Source organism: Neopelma chrysocephalum, unplaced genomic scaffold, assembly GCF_003984885.1.
Source record: "Neopelma chrysocephalum unplaced genomic scaffold, ASM398488v2 Primary Assembly neopelma1_96431, whole genome shotgun sequence".
NCBI lineage: Eukaryota > Metazoa > Chordata > Aves > Passeriformes > Pipridae > Neopelma > Neopelma chrysocephalum.
Window position 1 is genome coordinate 18,057 of NW_020925079.1, and position 15,748 is coordinate 33,804.

At 43.2% G+C, this 15,748-nt stretch overlaps 1 protein-coding gene across 2 annotated transcripts; it reads right to left on the minus strand.

Moving 5' to 3' along the window:
- Positions 1-11,559: 11,559 nt before the first annotated feature.
- Positions 11,560-13,017, minus strand: LOC113981307. 2 transcript variants are annotated; one of them, XM_027708628.1, is made up of 2 exons: positions 12,801-13,017; positions 11,560-12,277 (listed from the first exon to the last, which is right to left on the minus strand). In XM_027708628.1, exon 2 carries the CDS (start codon positions 12,217-12,219, stop codon positions 11,674-11,676), a length of 546 nt encoding a protein of 181 aa, XP_027564429.1. In that variant the 5' UTR covers positions 12,220-12,277; positions 12,801-13,017; the 3' UTR covers positions 11,560-11,673. The 2 variants fall into 2 exon arrangements, with proteins under 2 accessions (XP_027564429.1, XP_027564428.1); XM_027708627.1 differs by having other exon boundaries at positions 11,560-12,372.
- Between the last annotated feature and the right edge of the window lie 2,731 nt (positions 13,018-15,748).

Sequence of the window (15,748 nt, forward strand, 5' to 3'; positions counted from 1 at the left end):
GACACAATTCAAGGCTTGCTCTTAACCGAGCTAGGACATGAAAAATGAAAACTGTCACTATACTACTTAAACTCCCTTACATCACCACCTCCAAAAAGAAGTCATGAAGTGCAGCCCCTCCGAGATGGATTTATGCATAATTCAGAACATGAGCTGCTTTAAGGAGCTCAACTCAGGGTCCAAATCTGCTGAGAATTACAAGCAGTATGAGCTTGAAGGCTTCTCAAGCAATAAAAGGGCAGATCACTAACAATGCGAGAAAATGAAGCACAGGAAAGACTGAGGTTGAGATCACACATGGGAAGTCACAACTTGACAACTTCAAAAGCTCTGTTAACAAGTGAACATCCCCAGAAGCTCTCATAGTTTTACAAATATCACTAGATTTGTGGTCCTTCTGCTCCATGGTCTTCTTTTGCTTTATGAATATTCACCGTATGGGCTCTCCACAAGAATGTAATATAAGGTTTTTTACATAAGTAGAACTTAAAGCAGATTAAATGTTAGATTTCAAAGTGTCATTCCAAGATTTCAAATGATCATCCCAACATTTCTTTTATTTTTATGTTCAAGCACAGAGAGGTTGAGCTGCAACTGGAAAGGTAGAGAGCATTTCCAATCCTGAATTCACCACAAGGTAAGACAAAGGCAAGTGTAGCTGAACTGTCCATTAATTTTCAGGGAAGACTAGAGTCAGTGTGTTGGCTAAGAGTTGTTTCTAGTCATTATTCTAAACATGAAGAAATCTGCATTCACCCGGAGTCACTAGAGGGAGGAATTCGAATTTGCTAAAGCTTCTCTCTTGATGAGATTGGGATATGAGTCAATCACCTTGGGGTAACATGTTACTGTGGTACAACTGGTGACATTACTGGTTGGGACACACATTCTTCCCCTGCGGTTGATGGAAGTTAGTTAATCCCCAAAGGAAAAATTCCAGCAGTTTAACAGGTTTATCCTTAAAAGAACTGTGGTAAACTTCTAACTTGAATAATCTATTTTCAGCTCACTCTTGCATAATGCAGATTTCCTTGACAGATCTGAACACTCCACATTTTCTCATATGTGACCTGTCATTACACAAAAGTCGTGATCAGGTTATTTGCCTGATCTTTCTCTACTGACTGCCATTTTTAAGTCTTCTTTTGAAGGGGCAGTATTTACATGACTTGAATGACATTTGCAAATAATACTTTTTTAAAAACTGTGCCTAAGTTTCTGATAAGTCATCATTTTGGATTAATAATCAGGAAAAAAAACCCTGTCGTTATGTCATCATCATCTGCAAAACAGAGTAATATATGAAAATTAAGATACGAATTAAATCTAAGTTAACATCAGACAGTAGTACTAGTATACCCATTTGTTAAAAATCAATGGTATTAGGTCCTGAAAGCACTGGTAAGAGCCCTGAGAAGACATTACAGATAATTTCCAAAAGCAAAAGCAGAGCATCACCACATACTACTCTGCAACTTGGGGAACCTGCTGATACATTAGAGGCAAGTAAATTCAGATGCCAAGTTCTTCTTTGAATGCTGGCATGTTGACCTGTGATGCTCTCTGGATCTCAGTCCTGTTCAGGAAGCATCAGAATATTTTTCTGTCTTCTTTATCTTCAGCCCCCTCCCCTGCCAGCTCTGCCCAGCTAAGTGGCTTGAGGGAACTGATACTTCCTCTGATTCACAATTAGCCAGTCTGCTTCGTGGGCTCGTAGCAGTTATCTGAATACACTTACAGAACATGTCTTTTTAATCCTTCCTCCAAAATTGGAGAAGTAAAAACTGCACGCGTTAAACAATCAATTAGCAACAATTAGGAAAATTACAGGGTTGCTTGAAAAGCTATACTTATTTGAGGGGCCTCCGTTAATCTCAACAGCATGGCAAATTCAAATGCCTGGAGCTAGCAAACAACAGAAAGGTTGCTAACCATGTGCTTAAACATTCACATTTTCAGATCCCCTATTGATGGCTTTACTGGCCAGCTGCCATTTCATAAACCAAAAGGAGAATTTTAAGGTATCTTTCCCTTAACTGACTTTGAAGAAAAGGCTGTATCCTAATGCATTAATTGGCTTTTTCATCCAGAAACACGGCCTTTCTTTGTTCACAAGGAGAATGTAGCTGAAGGAATTCTCAAAAATTGTTACTGATAATGTTCAAAATCTATGAACACTATCACTAAATCAACATGTCCAAAATGTAGGGTGGGTTAACTACTGGAGTGCACTGAGAAGTTTTGAACCAAGTGATGAGGGGGAATATCAGAGAGACTCTGTGCAGAGTCTGCTGCACAGGCAGAGCAGAGTGTGACTCCAGCCCTTGTGCTGGCTAGAGAAAGAAGGGTGTGAAGGGCACTTCCTTGGATCTCTGCGTCAATGAGGAAGGAGCCCATACTCATCATGGATGGATGGCAAGAGGATCTGCCCCGCAGAGGATCCATTAGAAATGCATAATGGACAGAGCGGATGATTGCATTCCTAGTCCAGATCCTCAGCAGGTGGAAGAGCTGCTTTGGGATTTGCTACAAGTCCCAGGCAGACTGCAGCTATCTATGGCACTAGGGAACAGATTTTTCTTGCTTTCTTCCGGTCAAGACAGTATCTTCCCTGCTCTCCTGTGCTTGACAGGTGAAATCACTTCTTCCCAGTTTCCTGGCCCTTTCCTGGCTACTTAATGATGTTCCTTTCTTGCAAATAAGAGCTCAAGCCTCTCCAAGTCCCTGTTCCAACTCAGCAGGAAGCCTTTTCTCTTTCTTCTTATTCTGTGCCCTTTAATTCCTGAAACCATAACAACACACTCACTAGTTTATTCCCTGACCAGCTCAGAAAAGATACATAAACGATCAATCTTCCATTCCCCTGTAATTGTCCCTCTCACCCTGACACCCTTCATTTCCCTTGCTAAGGCAGTATTACTGTCACACTGCTAACTGTCCTGCTGAGCACACCCACAGCTCAAGAAAAGCTATCTCGAAAATATAACAATGTCTTAAAAATCCTAGCTATCTTGAAATTATTAGCCATTGTGATTTTCTTGATATGATCATGCCCCACTATTCTCATGTCCTGTGATGACATGACGTTTTCGTGTCCTGCCCCATTAGGCTAAGTCCATCCAGCAGACTCACTGTAGGACAGACATGCAAAGGAATCCATCGCATAAGCAAAGTGTCTTTAAACTGGGTAAACAGGAGCAGTGCAAACACCAAAATCCTTCCACCCCACTAATCCATGCACTGGGGCTGTTTCTGCTTTTGGAAGGAAGAACCAAATGTTGGAGGAGTTGAGATAATAAACTGATTGAAGAGTAAAGTGATGCAATGGTCCTTGGGCCAACAATGGGAGAAGTGCCAGCTGGTCACAGAGGGAGGAATCTTTGCAAGTGTGATCAGAAGTCAAGCGAATAGCGGAATTCTGGGAATTCTGCACAGTTAAAACCATTGAGTTCAGCCAAGAAGCCTTGATGAAGGCATCCTTCAGAGCAGGATAGAACCAGATGGAGAAAGAAGGAGCTGAAACTCCTCTGAAAGCGCATACAGCATTGCCAAGGCCAGGCAATATTTGTCTTCTCTTTCCTTGACTGGACCTTAGAATTGTTGTTCCACCCCAGTAAGAAGAAATATGCAACCCTGAGAGTCAAAGAAGCAGGTTAGGGAAGGCCCCTGCATGTATGAGTCATTGGTCTTTTACACTGAAGGGATATTATTATTATTAATTATTATTATTACTGATTTACTGTTTAAAATATTGAACAGCCACTGGTTCACACATGCTACAGTAACCACATGCTACTTCATGCATCTTGAGTACTTCTGAACAGTGACCAAGACACTGAACAGAATTTTTTGTCTTTCACTGGAATTTTGAACTAGTCCATGTGTAAGTGCCGTATCAAAATTTATCTGAAAAATAAGAAAGCGTGAAGGGGATAAAAGAATTCAGAGACTGAAAACAATTCCCTCCATGAGGAGAATTGTGGAGCTCAGCCTGCCTCTCCTGTCAAAAAGGCTTACCCAAAGCTGGGCTGATTACAGTGTATATGCACCTCTGTGAGTGGAAAATACACAGCATGAAAGAGCTTTTTAATCTAGGAGAGAAAGGTGCAAGCGAAAGAATGACTGAAATACAAACACATATTTTCTAAGTCAAAGTAGGCGGATTTGTTTAAAAGAGATGCTGGAATAAGGGAAAAGGAAGATAATGTCTCGCTGTAAGGCGTCACATCACAACTAGTGTGAGTCTGGAGGAAACCTCAGCCAGGGTGATACTGTGCTGTGTAGGTGATGGACCAGTGCATTCCAGCGCTCTGCTGGGTCTTACTGGGCTACAGACCTGAGAACCTTTATGACAGTGAAAATTCAGGCCATTTCATTCAGGCTGAAACACTAAATTAATTATCCAGATTAATTTAGTATAGGGAAAAGCCCAAGTTTTTCTTCTCAAGGTGCTGTTCCAGTAGCTTTACACTGGCTTCCAGTTACCACTTTGGAAGATTCAAGTCATCTTTTATGAGCTCAGAGACTTTTCCTTTTTTTTTTTTTTGCATAAGAGAAAGGCTTTGAACGAACTTGATATTCTTTTTTTTGTACTTTGATCTGTCTAATCACATGAATTAATTGACTCTTAAAAATTGTAAAATTCAAATATCTTTCAGGAATTCCATAGAAATACTGAACTATGTCACGAACCATGCTTAAGATCATAGCTTCGTATACTCCCCTCAGTGCCATGTGACTATCAACCCTGTATTGATTTCCTTTCATCTCAAAACTGAGGTGATACTCATTGCCAAAATAAAAAGCTGTCTGAGTTTTGAGAACGCACTGCCAGCAGGTTCCAGGATGAAGCAGAGATATAAAAAAGTGGGGGAGGGGGTAGCGAAAGCATATGTGAAAAAGCTGAATATATTCTTGAGAGAAGATATATATTGAAATAGAGCTCTTCTAACAAAAAAATACAGGAGCAAAGGTAATAGATGGATGCTACAATACCACTGACTTTGTCCAGAGCTGCAGGGATCTTGCCTCTGGTTTAGCTTAGAGAAGCCTTGAGTGGTGGCCAGCCATGTCCCACTGGTTTGTTCCTGCCTATTTCTCCTCAGCTGAAACCTTTTTGTCTCAGTGACTAAGACTCTACAGGAGAAGGGGGAGCTGGGTGAGAGACCGGATGAGATAGGTCAGAGTGTAAATAAGCAGATTTTACATTGCCCCAAAATAATGCATTTCTCCCTTGCTGCTCGCTAACTGCCAGGCAATGGTCATGATCAGGTTTTTGAGTTTAATGTGTACCTCCTACTGATTCTGGTACTTCACATAATGTTTTAAAGTGAGAGATCAAGTTGTGATTCACAGGGCTCACTCTCCGGGAAACTGGGCTCCCTGCAGTAAAACTAGTAAAGGTAGCCAGTGTGCCTAATATAAAACAGTCTACAAAAGGCAGTGCCTGCTACTCTCTATGGTCTGCCTGGGGAACAAGAGGGCAAAAGTCTTTACCAGAAGATACTCCAAACCCAGTTATCCATCTCCAAAGTTATACACCATGACTCAGTCCTTTCTTGATTTCATGCGGCTTGAACACGACCTGAAGCACAAAGACTCCTGCCTTTGTTTAACTTAATGCCTTGTTAAAAAAATGAGAACTTTGAGCCCAAACAGATCTGAATTCCTCAAAGAAAATTATTCTCTTCCATCATTCAGTAAAAGCCCTTTCTCCTAACTAGGTGAAACAGGCATTTTCCTTTCAGAATTCTTTTATCACCTACCATGACATCTTTGAGGGCTGTCTGCCCTTTCCTGAGAGACAGAACAGTCTCTGCCCAGGTACTGTCTGCAGCAGATTGGCATCACATGTGCTCTCCCTGAACCAGCTGCCTCATTGCATTGCTATTGATTCCGAGTTGGATTTCTGCAGCAAATCTATTGCATTTCCATTAGCAAGACTGCAAATGATGAAAACGCTCTTTTGTATCATTCCAGCTCTGCACCACAATTAACCTGCTACTTAGCCTCCAGCAAGCCAAATTCTGCTTTCTCATCTGAAGAAGAAAGGCTTCTCTGTAACCAAAAGTTAGGCACAGCAAATCCGAGTGCATTTATTTCAGTGCATTAATAGGAAATAAAAGAGTACGATAAGTATAAAAATATAGCAGATATGGAATGAGGATAATTTTAGTCCCCTGCAGTGGAAAACCAAACCCTGAGTTTTGTAACTATGTCAATTATTAATCTGTTTTGCTTAGAAACTTATGATACAGTACAATCTCAGATGTAATGTTTAATAAAGAAATAATGGCCATATACTGCATATACCTATTGTATTTTCTATACTCACATATGTATCTGTATATAAATGAGGAGGGACAACATGCAGAAGCTCCACACAGCACAAATACATTACACTCACAGTGAAGGTTACAAAGCAAAATGAAGTTTTAAAAAATAAATACAAGTGCAGACTGCTGTTTTGTACTGAGAAATTCAGATTGTTATTAAGAAAAAATACTTTGTGAAATACTGCTTTTTTTGTTCTGCGCATGATGCATGGTGCATGAAAGGAAAACCACACCCATGACATAAATTTGAAAGCCATAAATTTGGGGTCCTTGTCCAAGAGAAAGAAACACAGGACTGATCAGTACACTGTGCTGCAAGTTAAACAGGGGAACTGTTTCCATGCAATCAATAAATGCTAAAAAGGAGGATGGTGGAGACACAAAAAGTAATAAAACAAAAAATTTGTCTGAACAAATTGTGATTGCTGAGGACATTTTGAAGACAGCGTGAACCAACTGGACTGGAGAGAGGAAGTGTCACTTTAGAAGAATTAATGGACCTGAACTCCCTAAAATTTGCTGCGTCTTCTGCATCTCACCTCATCAGTCCCCATGAGTGTTCTAGTCACAAGTATATACATCTTTGAGCCACCACGACCTTTGGAACAGCACAGAAATTCAGACTGGCTGGCTCAGTCCAGTGGCACTTGCTTTACAACCGCTTGTTAATGGAGCTCCACGTGTGTCTCCTGGGCCTACTGAGATCAGCATCTCTTTACTACACTCCTGAGTTAGGCTCAGAACTTGTCTGGTATCTTAACTGTGATTAATTGTAACTTTCCTTTGACAAGATGTTGTTAATCCGCAGGACACATCAAAGAAAAGTCATGGCTTTTGAAATGAGTCCTCATACTGCACGGTAGATGTTTTAACTTAGAATCTGAATTGCAAGGGTAGTCTCCCTATAGACTCATTGGAGAAACAGGGTTAATCCTGCCAGGCATGGACTCAATCCTATGGTGTTGTGATGGGGATTTGAACTACAGAGCATGGATCAGAATAAGACTGTTTCAAGAAAAAGAACAAACACTGTGTGAAGCTGCTATGAACAAATCCTCCTTGCCCATAACTGAAGCCTTCAGTTATGGGGCTGCAGCACTTATACCTGGAGGGAGAGGCTCCCTCTAGCCTGCCATCAAGCTACAATACAGACCTTCCCGAATCACTGTGTGTAGGGGAAAGGACATCAAATGCAGAGCTCAGAAAGAAGAAGGGGAAGTGAAAGAGACAGAGAAAAATTGCAAGGAATATTTACAGTATGATACCACAGCAAGGTACACATTAGTTTTCATTCAATTTTTTACCATTTCTAGCTCTAAAAAGATACAAGAAATTCAGCCATTTTGCCTGGATAACTTTGGAGGGGAGCTGAGACTGTTTCCTAGGTGTTTACCTAGGTAAACCACTACTGGACGTCAGAGGCAACCTTTTAACACCTTTTTCCACTGAGGATGGAAAAGCAGCATCAGTTGCTGATGCTGACCCAGCACATCTGAAGTGGCAGCAGAAATCAGAAACATGAGAAGGGAGCTGTCCCAGTCAAGGGTGGTTGACAGCAACGCAGAGCCCTTTCTCCACTTTGCCGTGTTTTCCAGGTGATGGCCAGCATGAGTGAGACAGGAAGGGGCCCTGCCTGCCTCCCAGGCGACACGCACAGGTCTGGTGCTGCACTGATGCACCCACCTCTGCATCTTATAACCAGCACAGGACACAGAGGTAGGGAGATGGAGACATGCTGTTGATCATCTGCTGGCCACCAGCATGGCATGGTGTGTGCAGCTGGCCCATCAGCATGTGGCACCTGAGGTGTGCAGGGAAGCCAAAAGTGAAAAGGATGCAGGGGTAGCGTGGATGTGCCACCAGGGACAATCACCCTCTGGACACTGCTCTCTGATGGGCCTTTTGCTCTGCTCACAGGGGAACCCACTCCAGCAAAGTCATGCTGTGGCATCTGTCTCCTGCTCTGCCTCTTGTGTGCCCTGTGCCAAGTCACAAGAGTTGTAGTCCCAAAACCAAGGGTTGCTTGGGCACCTCTACTTTAGGACAGAGCCAAAGCACAGGACCACTTGTGCCACTTTGGCAGAGCTGTCACCACTGAAAGGCAAGCCCCACACAGGCCTTGTTGGTTGTTTTTGGAGGAAATCTGCTTAAATGGAAAGAGAAAGCAGTGGGAAGACCTTTAAAGAGGGAAGTGGTTGGTTTGCAGGTGTATAAAAGCAGCTATTACAGAACTACAGAGCTGAGTCTATTATCAGCCTGGGTAAAGGGCGGAATTGTATTTAAATGTGATAGTGTAGGAAGAAGTGAAATTTATCTCCTAAACTGAGTTAGCACTATTACAATCTGCATGTCTTCTCACAGGAAATGAGATTGTAGGTTAGTGTGTATATATTATTTTCTGCTTATAGTAAAATCTTCTCTAGTGTAACTGTGCTAAGATTGACAAGCTTCCTAAGTATGAGAGTGCTTTAAAACATTCAGTTTCCCTTTCTGTTTCAGGAAAGGATAGATGATATTACAATCCAAAATGTAAACCAAATGGGAAGGAATATTTCTGTATTGATAAAGGGCAAAGTATAATAATAGGAGTGAGACCAGTCTGAATCTAGTACACCAGACACAATTACAAGGGTTGTCTCTCTTCTGCTTTTTCTTCCAGGCTCCAAGGAAGAAGAATCAATTAGGTCTCTGCAGACTATGACCTTGAAGGATATACCTTTAAGGGGAATATGCTGAGTAAGACAGAAAAGAGAGGAGAAGAGAAAAGGATTTGGAAAGTCATGGAAGGGCTAGGTTCAGAAACAGTACATCAACCACAGAATATGAAATGTGTCAGTTCTTTTTTATTTCTGCACTGGAAAAAAAATCAGCACATGAGGGACCTTCTGGGAAGAAGTTACTGCACTCTGACTGAAAAGGAAAGAAGGGCACTGAGAAGCAAAAGAAGGGACAATCCAATTTGCAGATGCTACTTTTCAAGCCATGTCACTGAGAATTTTATAGCTGTCAAAGGCATTAAAAAAAAAAGCTAGCACTGATGCAATCTGTCAACCTCTCCAACAAATCTTGCTCTACATAAAACACAATGATGTGTTTGAAATGCAGCTGTTTCAAAAACCCCAAGACAGTGCTTTTAGAGCTGTCCAAAAAGTTCTTTTTATGCCTCTTGGAATTCCTAGGCAGATCTTCTGCAGTGTATTTTTCCAGTTATGTTTTCTTATTTGTCTTTGCAGTGAATTACAGCTGCTTCCCATAGTCAGAACTATGTGCCACAGTTAGAATAAATTCTGTCTACACAACCTTCTGCCTCAGAGCAACCCAAACTTGACCTGCTGCCAGTTCTCCCTCTCCTTTCAGTCTGTAGCTATCGGAAGACTGTGATGCCTTGATACACATTTATCTTTAGAAAACTAAGGCAACAGTAAAAAAAACAACAATCAACCCCCAAAATCAAACAAACTCCCCTGCCCTCTCCCCCACACACCTACACACAAAAAAGCCCCCAAACCTAAAAACCCCTTCAACCCAATCACCTAGCTTCTGGACAACCGTTTACTTTCCAGATGTGAGCAGATCTGAATGCAGATAACGGCTTTTTGTCAGTGACTGCTCCAAAGGCTCTCTTCCACCCCACCTCCTCCTTCCTTTACTTCAGAGATGATGTTAGCATGTTATTGGTAAAGGTTTGCTTTGTATGTGGAAATTCAAGAGGAATTCTTGAGTCAATTTTGACTGGATAGTGGTCTCTTGTCACTTTATGAAGTAAAAGTGTTGTCATATATTTAATATCACAATATTTGCACAACAAAAAAGATTTTGTGCATCAGCAATATTAAAAAAAAGCACAAACCAAAACATTTAGAATAGTACTATATAATTGTAAAGGTGGTTAATCCAAGTAATATCACAGACAAAGCCCCCTGTCACTTAACAGTACAGCAGTATTTCCCTGTTAGAACTGTTTCCATCAGACAAATTACTTTTAACCCAAAGGATGGTTATCACCATTATCTAAGCAAAAGGAAACAGGGTTTTTACAGGAATACTTAAGACTTTCTTTCAGTGATTCTGAAACTGCTGTTCAAGATTGACTCCCAGCTGAAAGGACCTTCTCTGAAATCACTGTAGTTATGCTGGCAAGGTGGTTGGCCCAAAATGTTAGATCTAATCCAAATGCCACACATCTATACTAAGTCCAGTGCTAGTGGGGCTAAACTTAGCAGTGGAATTCTGGTGACTTCAGGGCTCCAGGGTGAGGTCCAGTATGTACCATCTACAAGGTAGCCAACCTGCAGCATTACAGGGAAGGCATGAGGGAGAATAAAGGACATGGTGTCCTGCAAGGAAATTTGTGAGGAATACAATTGTGCACTCTGATCACTGCAGCTTTCCAAAGGAAACCTCAGCCCTGTGCTCTCAGCACAACGGTGCGCTGCCTTCTCTTTTACTAGAGTTGCAAAATTTTACACAACTCAGGAATTGCTGGCTTGATTTGCTCCAGATTTGATGGGTTAAAGTTATGAATGTCAAAGAAATGACACTTCAGCAATGCAGCATTTTGATGCTCTACAACTGTTACTGAGAAAATAACACAGGTACCCTGGATGTTTTGTGCTTCCAGGATGAGCGAAGTCTAATTCAGAAACTGATTCCTCCTACATTGGCAAGAATGCTTTCCTGAAACGCCCCACAAAAGGCAAAAAAGCAATATGTGAGAAACAGTTTCAATAAGAATCAGCTCCTAGAGATGGAAAAAGACACAGAGAAATGTGTGCCTTGCTCTTAAGAGAAAGATCATAAGCTAGATGCTAAATTAATAATTCCTGGTTTCTAACTGCTTCAAATATGCTGTCACTTTTTCTCACTGGTCTGAGTGTTTCAGGAGGATGATAGGGATATTTGCCAGCAACAGATTTCAGGAAGGATGTACCAGAAGTGCTCTGCAGGCAAGGCAAAGAAAATGAACGTACATGGAAGATCCAGCACAGGACGCAAATCGAATTTCTAAGAAAAAATAGACCATGCAGAGTAGCTATCAGATAAATAGTAAATCACATATTTCCCTACAAGTGGATGCAAAAAAAAGGGTGGTATTAGGCCTTTACAAAGATCCCAGATGAAGCCCTCTTTACCCTGCACAGTTCAGAACTAAGTGCAGAGGGCTGTGGATGCTCTCCTCAGAAGGTAACCCATGCTACACCTGTCTTAGCACACTTAAGCTTTGCATGCCAATCCCATGCCCTCCTTGTGGACAGTTGCAGAACAGTTAAGTGGCTTTTTTTTTTTTTTCCTTTCTGGTGAAAGGGGGGGGAAAAAAAACCAAAGTAACACACAGCTTTTACTTACAAAGTTTTGGAGTGGTTTGGAGATTGGTTTCTGTTGCTTGTGCCTGAGACGCTGTGGTAGGCTCCAGGGCGGGTGGTGACAGCGAAGGTGCAGCAGAGGACAACAACCCAACATCTAGGATGCGGTTATACAGGGAAGGCTGGAGGAACGGTTTGGAGGACACAAGTGAGCTGGCACTTTGCACTGTCACTTCAGCCTTGCTCCTGGGGCTAGGTACGAGGAATGGTGAGGCATACACCTCCGAAGGCACCCGGGCAGACAGAGCTGTAGGATCCACAGCGCTCTTTGGGTCTTGTCCTATCCTCCCAGGGTCAAGGTGGGTAGGAGAGTCATACTCAAAAATCTTGTCCACAAAGACCCACTTGAGGCCAGCAATGCAGAGGCAAAGGCTAAGCAGGCAAGCCAGGATAGGGGCGATGCAGATCTTTTCAGAGTTGAGGCAGCCCTTCAGTCGCTCTGCCTCCAGGCACGCACAGCAGGTTGCGGCAAGGCCTGCTATCCCCTGGACCCTCCTGTCCTCTCTTTGGGTCCCCGGCATGTTCTCCTCATCTGGGAGCCCGTTGAGGGATGCATCAGGGCTCAGCTGAGCTGAGGGGCTGGGGAAAGTGTCGGCAGCTACTTCAGACATGTTTAAACATCAGCTCTCAAACAGCTCACCTCCAAAAGGCCTTAACTCTATCACAGTCCATTACTGTGAGACACAGACAAAAAGAGATGGTAGTAATAGTCACAGTGCTCTGCAAAAATCAGAGTGGGAGTCAATAAAAGGTCCAAGCTCAGCAACGTCATCCAAACTGGGAGAGGAGTAACGCACAGGAAAAATTAGATGCCCCCCGGTCCCCCTGCCCCCAAGCCCTCTGTCACTCTCTCTGCTTCTCTGAAGCGAGAATAGCTTTGCAATTACTGAGCTCCTGTTTGCTAGCCACTTTTATAATTCCTTAAATGCCTCTCAAGCAATTTCAGTTCTTCTGAAGGAGGGAAGAAACATTCCCCCAAAAGCAAGCACAACAAAACAAAACAGGGGGAAGGAGGGTAATGAGATAAAGAAAACCACAAACACTGAACAAACTGACCGGATTAAGTGAACCAGTAGCCCAGAGCGAAAGGCAAGACTCTCACCTTGAGCATCTGAGGCTGGTATCTGCTTAGACGAGGAAAACAATTGTCATGCGGTAGAAGGAGCAAAAGCAAAATCTGTAACAACAGCGGCAGCGGCAGAAGTGACAGTAGCAGCAGCATCCTGTCGTGTTACAGCGGCGGCTGAAAGAGGCTGAATCATTACAGAGCAGCAGGTGCTCGCTGTCTGAGCATCACTGCAAACAATATCATTACACAGAGGTTTGAAAGGAAGAGCGATGCCAAGACGGTGGTAACTCCCTTTCTCTCCCCTCCCTCTTTGTCCTTCTTAAGCGCTCATTCACTTTCCCCCACCCCCCCCCCCCCCGCCCCGCTCCCCCAGCCCCCTCGCAGCCTGTTTCCCTGCTGTACAGACTCGCTCCTTCCTCCCCTACCCCACCCCCCGCCCTCTGCAGGGCTGCTCTGAGGGAAATCAGTACACCCAGCAACGCAGGATTGTCAGTGACTTCCTATTTTATCCAATTAGGAGGAATAAAGGCCATCAAATCAAAGAGAGGGAGCGGGCAGGAGTTGCGCACCCACCCGCTCCCTCTCTCCTGGCAAAGCGTGGCCGGAGGCGGCGGCCATCGATGGCAAAGTCCTCCGGCAAGGACCGGGTGTCGGTGGGAGCTCTTTGGGTTGGACTGGGCTCGCTCAGCCTGATATTCGATCTCTCCCAGGGGGAAGACCTCTTTCCATAAGCAATTTCTCCCTGCCTGACACCTAGAGACAGCTTTTCTTTACAAGCTCCTGAATAAGTTTTGTTCCCTAGGAATAGAACTGGGATGCATCTTAGGTAAAGCGGAGGGAATAAAACCCCCCAAACCGTTCCTGTCTCTAACAAATTTGCATTTAAGATATCACAAAAATTTTGCATATATTTTTTAAAAAATTCCATTTTTCCAGCCTCCTTTTCCAAACTCCTCCTCTAAAACCCAAAGACAAAGACTTCACACTAAAATCCGCTCCTGAATGTACTTTTCAAGAGCTCGCATGTTGCTAGCACATATCCTCACTCCACCTTAGACTAAAAGAAAAAAAAAAAAACAGAAAGGAAAAATAAAAGAATTTTATTATTCATTATTATTTATTAAAGGTTTACACTTTGTTCTTAAATTAGGCTGTCATTTGTCACCTCTACCAATACCTAGCACTACCATTTCCACCAGTGCAGCACACTGGTAAATTAACGGTCCAGTTAACATAATGAAAGTAAGATTAGAATCCGATCTATTCCCTCTTTTGTCTCCCACAGAAAGTACACCTGTGCAACAATACAGACATATGTATGAGAGGCAAGGGGATTATAACACTATTTCCAGTTCCTTGGACTTAATGAAAACACTTGCACTGAAGATTTGCTGATGTGAACCCCTCTTTCTCCTTGGTATAAATGGCAGCAGGATACATAAGAAAACAAAGAATCAAGTGTTACAAATTGCTCTGAACTCATTTTTGCTGGTATCTTAGGCATCTGAAAGGTAAATTCCTTTGTAGTTGCAGATTTTTGGTAGTGTTAAAAGAGGCATCTGGCTCTACCCATGTTCTCTCTCTGCCTCCAACTCCCCTACCAGCCCAGCCCCCCTTCCATGGGAACATTAGTAACATAGTGCACATGAAAAAGGTTTATCAAAATCTCAGTGAATCCCACTGCGTTTTCACAGACTGCCACGTCAAGGACTAATTGATGGATGTCTGATCACAGAGCTTCCTGTGAGGCTGTAGTAGCCAACTGAAGTAATCATGATGCTACTACAATCAAGTGCCTGGAGCATTACCTTAAAGCACAGCCAGTAATAACACTCTCTGGAAGAATGTAAAAAGATAAATCATCATACAATCTAGCCTACATTACCACTAAAATGTCTGGTCCTTAGGTTAATGATGTGATCAGTAACCTCAGAGAGAATGAACAGCTTGCACTGCATATTTACATACATGGCTTCTCTTATTATAAAGCACATGTTCTCCTTAGCTGGTAATACCTTACGTGAGTGCAGCCTCTCTGAGTATCTCAAAACCTATTTCAAACAGCAGTAGCAACACAGCCACTGTAGAAAGTGTATCATCACAGCAGCATTGCTGTGACAGCTGCAGTGGTCCGTGGGTACAAGTAATCAAGGTTTCTAGAGAAAGGATATACCTTTTATAAGATTAACTGATAAATATGGGAAAACCAGACATGCTTTCGCACACACAAGCTGCTCCTCAGGTGTGAAGCTACAGCATCACTCTTCAAAGAGGAGTGCAAGTTGAGAACCATCTGGGAATATTCTCTTCATTGCACAGATGAGATACTACAGTATCTGAGGGCTTGGCAGAAATGTTTTAAAATGTCTTTCCTTCTTTATCCATGTCTAATTTTTCAACCTTCCTATTTCCAGTAAGGCAATTTTCCCTGCTGACACTTCTTTGAGCTTGTCTTTAATCCACTGCCCTGTCCACATCTTTCCTGCACTGGTCCTCCTGGCAAACTACCTGTGTTCATCCTTCAGTAATCTTTGCTGCCCTCCATCCTATTCACATTTAACTGCTCTCCTTTAAACTATGTTTCTGCTTTGCTCATGTCTTGCTGGTGCTGCGATGAACAGAAACGCACGTGGAGACCTTGCACCTTCTTTACAAGGGTTGCCACAAAGTTAAACCGAACACACACAACACTGTGGAGCTGGACAGAGCGACGGCGTGCTGCCTGCACGGGGACACATCCAGAGGCTCCTCTGCAGGTGGGTGCATCGCCTCCCTTCTCACCCTGCTGCCGGAGGGGCTGTCAACGGACTGGCAAAGGGCTCCTGCCCCAGCCCGCCTGGCTAAATCGAGCCTGGACAGCATCTCTCCCTGCGCTTCTCCACCAGCAGGGCCCAGCCTGCCCGCAGCAGCTCCTCCCGGCAGGCAGGCAGGCAGGCAGGCAGGCACACCCGCACACCCCCCCGTCGGCTCCGTGGCCGCTG

Bases quoted from the DNA above. Each gene is read 5' to 3' on its own strand.
- LOC113981307 (XM_027708627.1), bottom strand. From the start codon at position 12,309: ATGTCTGAAGTAGCTGCCGACACTTTCCCCAGCCCCTCAGCTCAGCTG.